This window comes from Sarcophilus harrisii, chromosome 1 (genome assembly GCF_902635505.1).
Source record: "Sarcophilus harrisii chromosome 1, mSarHar1.11, whole genome shotgun sequence".
In the NCBI taxonomy this organism is placed as follows: Eukaryota; Metazoa; Chordata; class Mammalia; order Dasyuromorphia; family Dasyuridae; genus Sarcophilus; species Sarcophilus harrisii.
The window spans coordinates 174,310,470-174,323,132 of NC_045426.1; the positions used below are offsets into that span (position 1 = coordinate 174,310,470).

Genomic DNA, 12,663 nt, shown 5'->3' on the forward strand with positions numbered 1-12,663 from the left:
AGTAATAATTCAGACATCTCTAGTATGCAGGGAAGGCTAAAAATCATCATGTCCTAGTCTCAAGGGATAACTATTAAGAACATAATAGATGATGGAAATGTTGAAATACATGACTTCAGGCCACGTTGCAGCTAGAGTGCTGCCTGAACCATATTAAAATATGTGGGAAATACTTAATAAAATAAAAATACAGTAGAACATAAATAATGTTGATATGTGGTATATGTCAGTTATGTATACAGTAGACATCCTTATGTACTATTTAGTGGCTCTAAAAGTTCAGTGATCTGCTGCAAAATTATAATCCAACCTTGGCTTTCCATAACCTTGACAATGCTCTCTAAACATTTTCCTTGAACAGAAACAGAAGGCTGTTTTCTAAACATCTGTCCCATCTTAGCTGAAATTCTACTTTAACTCTTTTAACAAAATTTTTTTGTTGTACTCACCCTAATTTCTGGGTTGAGGAGACTTTTTCCACTGGATCAGGATCAGAGGCTTTTCCACTGGGATCAGGATCGTATCTTTTCCACTGAAATCCACTGAGGGGCCTGTTAGTCCCACGTTCACAGCGCCAAAATGTTGGTGTTTTTGTTCTTTAAAATAATAATGGTTCTTTCTGGGAGAGAGGTTTCTTGAGGAGTTTTTCTGGAGGCAGCCTTAGTTTCAGTTAAAATCAATAATCACCCAAATGCAGCCAGGTGCTAAAAGTTCAGATCTTTTATTGTGTCCTTCACTATAGCCCGGTTAGCTTTCTTAGAGACCTGTCTCTCTGCAAAGCTCCAAGAGCTCTTGCAGCTTTGTCCTTTGCTCCTGACTCTGCTTTCTTCAGCCTCCAGCCAGCACCAAAGTGGAAAATGCAATGAATCTCTCTTGCCTCAGAGAGAGGGCTTGTGGGCTTCCTCCCAGAGTGCTCCTCTCTGACCCCAGTCAATGTTCCGAAGTAACTCTGAGTACAACAAAGAAATTTTGTTAAAAGAGTTAAAGTAGAATTTCAGCTAAGATGGGACAGATGTTTAGAAAACAGCCTTCTGTTTCTGTTCAAGGAAAATGTTTAGAGAGCATTGTCAAGATTATGGAAAGCCAAGGTTTGATTATAATTTTGCAGCAGATCACTGAACTTTTAGAAACTGTAAAGAACATATGTCCTTGTTTCTCTCTGGAGAAAGAATTAGATCTAGATGAATGGAAATTAGTAGGAGACGATCTTTGTCAATTCTATAATAAAAATGGACCTAACTCAATTTCCAAAGACATACTTAATACATATAATTTAATACAACTGGTTTTAGGAAATTTTATAAGTATTAAAAGAAGAAAAAAGAAGAAACAGCAGCAGGGAGAGGTGCCAACTAAACTAGGTGAAAAGCAGCAAGAATGAGATAAGAATGGAGTTAAGCACAATTCTGAGTGTGATACTTCACAGCAGGAGGAATTAGATCATTCCACATCTCATGACCCTCCCCCCTCAATTAACCCTTTATGGGTGGAGGAAGAAGGGGGAGGGAGAGAGGCAGAAACACAGTCAGCTTCTTCTGTAAAGCAGAATATGACAAGATTAGAAAAAGCATTAATTAAGGCAAAAAATGAAGGAGAAGATATATCTGATTTTTATAAATGCATGTCCTGTGATTGAAAAGCTTGACTCTTCAGGTCAAAAAGAGAGACAATACACTCTTTTAATTTAGAAAAAATTAAAGATTTGAAAAAGGGTTGCACTTTTTATGGGGCTACATCAACTTATGTGAAGATGTTACTAGATAATTTGTCTTATGAAATCTTAACCCCGAATGATTGGAAATCCATAGCAAAGACATGCTTAGAACCTGGACAAAATTTGTTGTGGCTTTTGGAGTTTCATGAATTATGTAGGATTCAAGCCCAAGGCAATAGGCAAACAGGAAGTATTGGACAAATCACTTTTGACCAACTAGCTGGTGAAGGTCAGTATGGAGAGAATTCAGAACAGATTTATTATCCTATAACAGTGTATGAGCAAATTTCTAAGGCTGCAATAAAAGCTTGGAATTCTCTCCCTGGACAGAAAGATGGAAGTAAAGCTTTTACAAAAATAGAACAAGGTCCCAATGAACCTTTTGCATATTTTGTGGGATGTTTGCAAACAGCTGTAATTAAAAACATTGGAGATAATGCTGCCACAGAAATAATTACCAGACATCTGGCTAAGGAAAATGCCAATGAGGTTTGCAAAAGAATTGTATGGGGACTAGACAAAGATGCTCCTTTAGAGGAGATCATAAGATGCTGTGCCACAGTGGGCACAAATGCTTATTATACCCAAACTATGATGAACATGGAAAGACAGGGTCCCTCTTGGCAAAGGACTTCTAGAGAAATTTGTCGATGTTTTCAGTGTGGAAAAGTTGACATTTGAGAGCTCATTGTAGATATGGAGATAGAGTGAGAAGACAGGGTGAGAGAAAACCCAAAACCCCATGTCCAAAATGCAATGGAGGCTTTCACTGGGTCTCTGAATGTAGATTGACCCAGAGAAATGAGAGGCAGGGCCCATCTCCAAGATATCAATCAAAAGATAAGTGGGGCATGATAGCAGCTGAGGTTACACCCAGAAAGTCTTTAGAAATTCAGGACTCTGGTGTCATCAACCAACAGAAAAGCAATCAGGATTACACTTGGGGGGAATACAGGCCTTTTAACCAAAAAGGGCAGTATTCAATGCAAACAGACAGCTGGGGAGAATATAGGCCTTTTAAACTAACAGGGTCCTTTTTAAACTAACTGGACACTGGTCCAGTGCAAACAGTTCCAATGTAATTGCCAGATGATGAAGAGAAATCCCCAAAGTGGTAAATAGAAGGGAATTAGATAGATTAACTGCTTGGGGAAGAGGGTTTGCTTGTATCTCCACAGGTGGAGAAGGAATCAGATGGTTGCCAATGAGCAGTATTCGCCTTGTCCATCAGAGAGAAACAGAAAAGGAGAAAAAAACTTCAAAACAAAGGAGAAGATTTAAGAAACATCTGACACCGAAAGAGCATGGCTGACAATGAGACTTAAAATAACTTTAAAATCTTCAGGAATCATTGGATTTCTAATACAAGATGAGACTGTTTCAAGTTCTTCAAAACAAAGGAGAAGATTGAAAAACATCTGACACTGAAAGAGCATGGCTGACAATGAGACTACTGTTAAAAAAAACTTTAAAATTTTCAGGAATCATTGGATTCCCTAATACAACATGAGACTGTTTCAGCAGGAATCATTGAATTCCTTGAGATGAAAAATCGTTGATGAGACTATTGCAGTACTTCAGAGCACTTCACCTCCCTGCCTCTAGAAGATGGAGTCAACCTTTTACACTCAGCATAAATAGAGCTTCAGTAAGCCACTGGGAAGAGTTATTTCGGAACATTCCTAGGGGTCGGAGAGGAGCACTCTGGGAGGAAGCCCACAAGCCCTCTCTCAGAGGCAAGAGAGATTCATTGCATCTTCTACCTTGGTGCTGGCTGGAGGCTGAAGAAAGCAGAGGCAAAGGACAAAGCTGCAAGAGCTCTCCTCCCAGAGTGCTCCTCTCTGATCCCTGGGAATGTTCTGAAGTAACTCCCCAGAAGCTAAGAGCCTCTCTATATATATGATCTCCCAAACGTTAACTCCTCCTTCTGGAGGCAGGGCATAAGAGAGGTGTGAATTAGGATATCTCATACTAAACCCTGAAATCTCCCAAAAGTGTGAACTCCAATCAGTACTTAAATATTTCTTGCTTATAAGAGCCCTCTAAAGGTGTAAACACAAGCATTGTTTCTATCAGTTGTACTTAGTACTTTGTTTCAAGTTCTGGCTCATAACATCTCCTTGTAAAATTAAATCAATCATACTGAACCATGCTAAATTAGATAATTATTGTCTCTATCAACTCTAATGACTTAACAGTTTGTAAAGATTCCAACAAGTGGCCTTTATTTCTATTTAAGTTTGACACCACTGGTACAGTAGATAGAAGACAGATTTTGGAATTAGAAAGGCTTTGTATCAAGTCCTGCTTCTGACACATATTAACTCTATGACTTTGGATAAACCATTTGTGTCCCAGGTAGTTCTTCAAGGATATGAAGTCATATTCCCAACATATTGTCATAGGCAGTTTCCATAATTGCCATTTTCCTGACTTAATGAAATTATAGTTCAGATACAAAAAGCTCTCAAACCAAAGGTAAAACATATTACTACATAGTTGACCTGTTCTTATTTGTGTTTTTAGACACTAATTTTAGATGGAGGAGTTAAATACATACCTTTTCCTTCTGATTTTTTGGTATACAGTGTTAAAACGATTTTACTGATATCCTACAATTCTCCCCTTTCCCTGAGCTATAAATATTAAAAAAAAAAAAAAAAAAAAACTTTAAGCGCTGTTAACTTAAATGTTATGTGCTTCCCATAGACATTACTAGAGATTAGCATTAAGATGTATTGGTCTAAATATTTTTAACTGAATAAAGAGAATGAAGATTAGGTTGGTTACAAATAAGCAAATGATACTCTCCATTAAGCATTTAGGTGGTACTGCGGATAAGTGCCAAGCTTGAAGTCAAGAAGACTTATCTTCCTCTGTTTAGATTTGAACTCAGACACCAGCTGTGTGTCCTTAGTCATGTCACTTAAAACTGTGTACCTCAGTTCATTTGCAAAATGAGCTGGAGACGTAAATAGCAAACCACTGCAGTTTCATTGCCAAGAAAACTCCAAAGGATATCACAAAGAATGGAACATTATTGAACAACTATTATTTTTTTTGTGGTTATAGGTAATATGCTGTTTTTTTGATGGGTCTTGTAGGTTGTATTTTTATTCCTGTTATAAACATGAATAAAACAAATTAAATTGACAAAATATTTGCATTTCTCCCTAATATTTAAAATGTTCAAATAAAGTGATATTTATGCTTTAAGTTTTTGCCTCTTTAAAAAACAAACAAGAAAAATTGACAACAAAACTGTGGGTTTGAAACCAGGTTCCTTAATCATTCTAAGTCACCAGAAATTAATACAGCTTTTCTTTTGTCCTAGTTTATACTTGGATCACTGAACCTGCAGAAGGTCTCAAGCCCAGCTGAAGTCATCCGAGAACTGATGAGCTATTGCCTAGACTGTATGGCTGACCAGCTCGCCAAGAACAGACACCTGCAGAGAGAGAATGAGATGCTTCAGAGGGACTGGAGCGATGTCCAAAAACGGTGGGTTAGTTGATTGCATGTAGGACACACTGCACTTTTGGAATAGTTATATAAAGATCATATGTTTGTGAATTCATATGTATTTTTAAAATTAAACTTTGGTACCTATAACTGAACCAAATATTTATTCTAAGTCAGTCATTCCTTATCTAATACTGACTTTTATGACTGTGTTTTCAGGCTAATGATACTCTCTCTGTGAATAGTCTGTTGCAAATTTTTCCCAGTCCACAAAATTTTTACTATCAGTTCCTCTCACTTATTTTTAAATAATTAAAAATTTCATTAGAAAATTCTCATTAGAGAGGGTTTATCAAGAAAGCAGACATGTTTGAAATAGTAGGAATTATAATTTTCTCAGTTTAGATTTGTGTGTGTTTGACCTTCATGGCAATATTGGCTACTGTCAATCAATCAATCAATAAACATTTATTAAATATTTTTAAAAAAAGAAATTTCCTACCAGATATCAATGTAAACAATTAAACTTGCTTGTAACTACTTACATTTAGAGTAATTAATTTAAATAATATTTTTTTCAGCCCCTCTCTCTAAATTCTCAGCAGATTTCTCTATTCTTTTCCTTTCTACTTTTTCCCTTTCCTTTCTCCCCTCCCTGTCTTTTAGATCTTTTTCTCTTTCCCCTCCCCCAAAAAGGCAACAGGCAGCAAAAGTTTGTGTGTAACCTTTCCATGACAAAGATAGAATATTTGATAACTGACTTAAGAAGTCACAGGAATTTACTGTTTGAAGTGGGGTGAGCACGATATACTCACATTATGCTTAAGAAAAATTACTTTGACAGTTTTGTGGAGAGAACACTTAAGAAAATGAGACCAAATAGTTGGGATTTTATAAACAGTAGTTCAGAGGCGAGGTGGCAAGTATCTGAAAAAGTGGTAGTTGTGTGAGTGAAGATATGGGGATATGTGGGAGAGATAGTATTTAGAAAAAAATGACAAGATCTGGCAGCTGATGGGCTATGTTGGCCAAGGCAGAGAGGGTAGTCAGGTTTGACATTGAGTTATGAACTTAGGGGACAAGGAGATAATGCCCTCAGCTCTAACAGGAATGTTCAGAAGAAAACAGGGTTTAGAGTAAAGATCATGAGTCCTGTTTTGAACATATTGAGTTTGAAATGCTGATAGAACAGCTAGATTGAAATGTTTAATATATGGTTAGTGGTATAATATAAGAATTCAGGAGAAAAACTAGAGTTTGAAAAGTAGAACTAAGAATTATCTGTATGAAAATGATTATAGAATCCATGAAAGCTGAGATCAAGTGAGAGAATGTAGAGAAGAAAAAAGAGAATGCCTAGGATGGCCTCCATAAAAGGGTTCACCTATAACAATGATATCTCATGGAGGTTGCAGAAAAATCAAGCTGTCTGAAGTTTGAGAAAAGCTATTGCATATGGTAATTAAGAGATCATGGTAATGTATTACATTAAAATGGTTTTGATTATCCTTTATTTTTATATCCCTTACATTACTCTATATATTATTTATTCCTGTACCTTCAGAGTCATCTGTTTTATCAAATAATTAAAGTGGCAAAAAAAGAACTATTCAGCTAAACTAACCAATATTAACTCCTTAGCCCCTCATCTGTGGAAAGATGAGAATTTTTTTTTTCCATTCATTCTTAGAGGACACAATTTTTTCACTTTTTTTCATTTACTTTTTTCATGTGATCATAGAGAGTGTGTTTTTTCTATTTTTTTTCCTATGAGCTATTTCACAAAGTTCTCACCAGATTTTAAAAAATATATATTTTCACATACTGGACTTAATTGCTCTATAGTATTATATTACATTAATATATCATATGTTAAGCATTTAGATTACTTACAGTTTTTTATAATTACATATAATATTAATATGAACATCTTTGAGCAGATAGTTCTTTTACTTTGATATTTATTAAGAATATAAACATTAAAAAAAACTTTTTTTCATTCTTCCTCAATATTTTGTATTAAAATTCTGTGCCTATGTTTTTCCCAGTGCCCTTACCCCTTGAACTTTAGAGAGATTTCTGGTAGAAAATTTACACTAGATATTTTACCATCCTGTAATCCTGAGTTGGGAAAAAACATTGTTAGCCCATTAGGCAGATATTAGTTTCTCCGGGTTCTTAGTGTTTTATAATACTAATGTATATCTAGCCAATAGAGAATAACCAGGATGAAAGAAGAAGGAAGTACAGTAATATTCATCAGGATTCCTAACAGGATATATATGTGTATTATATTAATTACATCATATTATATTTTGGAATTAATAATTAATGTTACCATGCTAAAACAGTAAATATACATATACATTGAATCCTTGGTATAGGTAGTGTTTGGGATTTAGGATACATATTTTGGCTTGCACTAAATTTTTTTATCTGATTGAAATGACAAACAGCTAAGGTAATTGAAGCTATTAGATAAAGAATTTGGAAAGTTTGGTTTTGTTCTTGTTTTACCATGATTGACAGAATGAAAGAAAGAAAGTCACTTAATTTCTCTGTCCTTAAATTTCTTGTTTGTAAAATAACATTATTTCAGTGCATGCCCTGAATTAATGTGTATAGACTAAATATTTGAAAGGACCATAAGTGTATGTGTGTGTTTTATACACATACATACACACATTGGGAGCCACTCCCCCAATCTTCTATCACACATTCTCCAAAAGAGAACTAAAAATCAATATTTTTAGTTATTTTCAGACTTCTTAGGAGAATCCTAAGGGCCTGGGTTTTTTTGCTGTTATTCATAATCTCTCATGGTATGCTTCCCATTAACAATCTGTCAGTAGCCTCAATTAGCTTTTCCTAAAGGTACTTACTGAGGCAATATAATAAGAACAATGGATGTTAATCATTTCCCTCAAAATTCTGGAGCACATTCTCTCACAAATGCATATGTGGTCCCAGAAAGTGCAGGCTCTCCCACACTGGACAAGTGTCAGTACAGTGGTAGTGAGAAACTCATGTAGAGGTTAGCTTCAGATACTTACCAGCTAGGTGATCCTGAACAAGTCACTTAATCTCTACCTCACTTTCTCAACTGTAAAATGGGAATAATTAGATCATATACTATTGTTGAAGTGTTTAATATAGTTCCTCACACAAGGTAGATGCTTAATAAGTGCTTTTTTATTTCCTGTCTGCTTAGTAATGTTTTTTGGCTTGAAAATCCTTTCTTAAATCCAAAACTACTGTTCTATTGTAGAGAGCTAGAACTCTGGAGAAGTATACTTGAAACAAGGTCTTAACTCAGAGGAATTGATGAGACAATGGTTATCTAGTTTATATATATATTTAGTACTTAGCATGGTGATATAATGGTTCTCTAAGTTCACACATGTGTAGTGTGCTCTAATGATGTAATTGTAATAAAGTATATAAGGACCAACAAGAACTAGAAGAGAGACCTTCCATCTCCCACCATCCTGGTGGGCTTTTCTGTCTTCTGCATTCTTCTACTAAGAGCAAGGTGCATCTGAAGGTTACCCAAAAAACTAGCCCAGACCCAGGCAAAGGAGACAGACTGTGAAGGAGATAATAAAAACTTTGGACTTTATTCCTGACTATTCTTGTGGTGATTATTCTGAAACCAAGGCCCATTTGGAGGATCTCCAGAAAGTTAGCCAAAATATTACATTCTATGATACAAAGAATCATGCTCTTTGATTTATTTTTCAATTTATTTTCAGTTTTCTCAAAATTTTCATAGTATTACTGTGATCCTGGATTTATTCATTGTCTCCTGGAAATCCAGTTTCCGTGATCCTAGCCAGAATAACTGTCTGCTATTATATAGGCAAAGGTATGAGATTTGGGAGTGAGAAGGGAGAGAGAAACCTCCTTCCACACGAGAGTGATTCCTTTTCAGCATCTTGGTTCCAGCTCAGGGACTGGAATCCTTAGCTCTTGAACTCAGGAATCCACTCTTTCACTATTAGCCTGGTTCAACACTTGAAAGACTCACTGACTGACTGGTGAATAACTGAAATCTCTCTATTATTTAAAGTCTCTCAGAGATTATGGTTAGCTTATTTATTTAGCAAATCAGCTGTTCCTTTCTTGGCCTAATCAAAATAGTTTAAATTTCATAATGATACCACAAGGCATAAATCATCTTGTTCATACATGTAAAGCTGCATTGTGTCTGTTAACTGATTCAAATAAGCTATCTGGGCATTCTGTATTTACATAATTGAAATGGAGTTGACTCTTCCTATATATATATATATATATATATATATCACATATATAGACATTCATTTTCCATTTTCTTTTCCTCTTTGACTCTCCTCTTGAAAACTCTGAATGAGGAAACTCAGTATAAATCAGATTTTTGTTTTGCCATGTGAAGTTGTAGAGGATTGCCTGGGTCTCTTGAGAGTAGTAGTAATTTTGTAACTCCATTAGTTCCAACTTCAAGACCTCCATATTGGAAGTAGCATGTCGTAGATGAGATAGAATGTTAGAAGGTAGGTCCACATCACAGATGTGACACCTATTAACAGTGTGACATTTTGAGTCTGTTTCCTTATTCATAAAATGAGGAGATTGTATTAATTGCACTTAGGTTCTCTTGCAATTCAAAATTTAAGATCCTGTGATCCCATATATATTATTTGTAGATGTTAGACAATAAACTATATGTAGATATATTAGATAGATAGATAGATGAGACTAACAGGTAGTCAGGTATAGAGTTATATCTGCAGCAATCTATTGATTTCTGGATCATCATATTATAAGCCAATATAAAATAATAGTAAATAAGTATCTGTTTGCAACTTTGATCTTACCTTTAAACTTATAATCTAAAATTGCATAAAGATATTTTTGTTTGTTCTGCATAAGACCACTGATTGATAGTTGTAGGGATTCTATTGTGTTGACATTATCCATGCATGAGAGAATGCCTTGAGAGCAGTGAATAATTTTGGCATCTCGTTGAGATGATGTTGATGGATTAGATGCTCAGTTGAAAGAAGTTATTTCTATATAGATCTAAAGAGATTTTAAAAATTAGATACATTCATGTCATGTCACTGTGACTTTAATTACATGTAGAAAAAATTATTTCTCATAATTATTTTTATCTCCAGTGTCATAAAATTTTTAATAAAGCAAATTAATTTAATTTCATTCTGTACAAATAATTGCATCCTATGTAATCCAGAGTTTGAAAATAGTATGTCTACTTAATTTACATTTTTTCTAATTTAACTATAAAATAATAGATATTAAGCATTTAGAATTAAAGGGCATCTTGTGATTTGAAATTCTAGCTTGGTGTGTGTGCTTTTGTGTTTTAGTAAACAGATCAAATTAAAGGTGATGAGCTTATTCTTTATAAATAGTGTCTGCAAAATTCAGAGTGCCTTAGGATGAAAGGAACTATCCACAAATTACCCACAAAAATGCAGACTGGGTATTTGGTACTTGAACAAATTAGTCTAAAATGATTGCCAGAGGCTAGATGAAGACTTTCTCATCAATATTCAATACCACTTCCTTAAATGGAAAGCAGAAGTAGGAATATGAGACAGCTGATGCACGATCTGACTCCCTGACACACAGATGAGAACAAAGAAGTTTGTTGGATTTTATTTTTTTGAACTATCCAGAAATAGACAGATTTTGGCTTGTGATAGGCAGAAGATTTCATAAAATACTTCTATTATGGCATCTTAGAGTGCTGAACTTGGGAGCCATGATAAATCTCACTTTGGATACTTACTAGCTGAGTATGCTTGGGCAAGTTTCTTAATGTCAGACTGTCAATAACTTTATTAAGTGCTAACAGGTATTTTTCTAATTGCTAGGGTGTCCTGGCATAAATATAGTTTCTTCCTTAAGGAGTTCAAATTACCATGGAGTAGTTAACATGCATCTCACAGAAGGGAGATAGAGTATTATGTGTGTCAGAAGCAACAGAGAGCTTGTTGTAGCTAGATTGTAAAGTACAAAGAGAAGAATATAGAATAAGAAGTTTAGAAAAATAACAACAGGGAAAATTGTGATAGGCTTGGAAAGCCAAATAAAGGATTTTGTATTTGATCCTGGAGTCAATAGGGAACAACCAAAGTTTACTGAGTTGGGGGTAGGGATGGAGGTGACATGGTCAGACCTGTGCTTTAATAAAATCACTTTGGCGGATAAGTGAAGGATAGACTGGAGAATGAAGAGACTGGTGGCAGGGAGATCCATAAGTGGCTATTGAAATAGTTTGTATAGTCTTTTTTTCATGAGGTGATCAGGCCCTGCATCAGGGTGGGAGCTATGTGAGTAAAGAGAAAGGGAATCATTGGAACCATGTTGTGAAGGTAGAAATGACAAAACTTTGCAACAAATTGATGATGTGGGGTAAATATATGATATGACTCAAGGATGACATCCAGGCTTACAACTTGGATGATTGGGACATTATAAAAATGTCTGACCTTCAGAATGATAGGAAAGAAAGATTTGCTTTGGCAAGAAGGACTGCCTACTTTTTCATGTGAGACCAAGGTGAAGGGGGAGATAGTAGAAAAAGACAGATTAGCAATGTGGAGAAAGTAAGGACACTTGACAGATGGAATCAGTGTCTTTTGTTGAGTATGAGAGTTAAAGTAAGTTTGACTTTGGAGAATCTTAATGAGGTCTTTACGAAATTTCTCTCCTTTTCCATCTTATGCATCATATTTTAGTACATAAGCTGCAACTGGCTGCCCTCTTTCCTTCTTGGCTTTGGATCATGATGAGAACTAGAAGGAGAGATGAGCAAGTGTTTCTTGAAAGAATTCTTTGAGGAGGTGGGTACTTCAGATATCATTATCTCCATTTTATATAAAGACTACTGGTTTAATGACTTGTAACTTTTGGAGATAAAATTTAAAGCTACCTTTGCTGATTAAACATTCCTTTTTTCACGAAGTGCTGCCTTATTGAATAGATCTATCAGAGCTCATATTCCAGTGACATAGACTTTGAAAGTATTTGAGTCATCTCCATCCACATCATGAGACATTGGGGTGGTAACTTTATAGAGGATTATCAAAAATAAGAAATATTCATATTAATCTCTTTTGGTCTCAATTAAAACTTACCTTTGTATTTGCAGATCATATGTAATTTATTTCCCAAAATAGAAATCTAATTCAAAAATTAATTTTTACTACTTTTTTTTTCAAAACTATAAAGATAAAAGTTAACTTATGATATCATTTACAAAAGAATAACTACTGTCTCCAGGTATCAGAAATGGCTATGACTTACTTAAAGTTACCATACAGTCCCAATGCAGCTATTTAACATTCTAATAATATTGTCAGCTTTGTTCAGCTATCTTTGTTTATGCTAAATGTACATTTAACATTTACATTGCAAAAGGACAAATTATCATGTACTATTTTCATCAGAAACATACTATTGTGTGACATAATTATAAA

The 12,663-nt window shown here is 34.9% G+C and overlaps 1 protein-coding gene across 4 annotated transcripts in view; it reads left to right on the forward strand.

Annotated features, from left to right (window-relative positions):
* Positions 1–12,663, forward strand: part of XRCC4 (X-ray repair cross complementing 4) — a 377,298-nt gene that overhangs the window by 186,819 nt on the left and 177,816 nt on the right. For all 4 annotated transcript variants that reach the window (XM_012541393.3, XM_031967172.1, XM_003759871.4 and 1 more), the window contains one exon: positions 5,049–5,215. In XM_012541393.3, the coding sequence (XP_012396847.1) occupies positions 5,049–5,215 (167 nt within the window). The remainder of the gene's footprint in view (positions 1–5,048; positions 5,216–12,663) is intronic.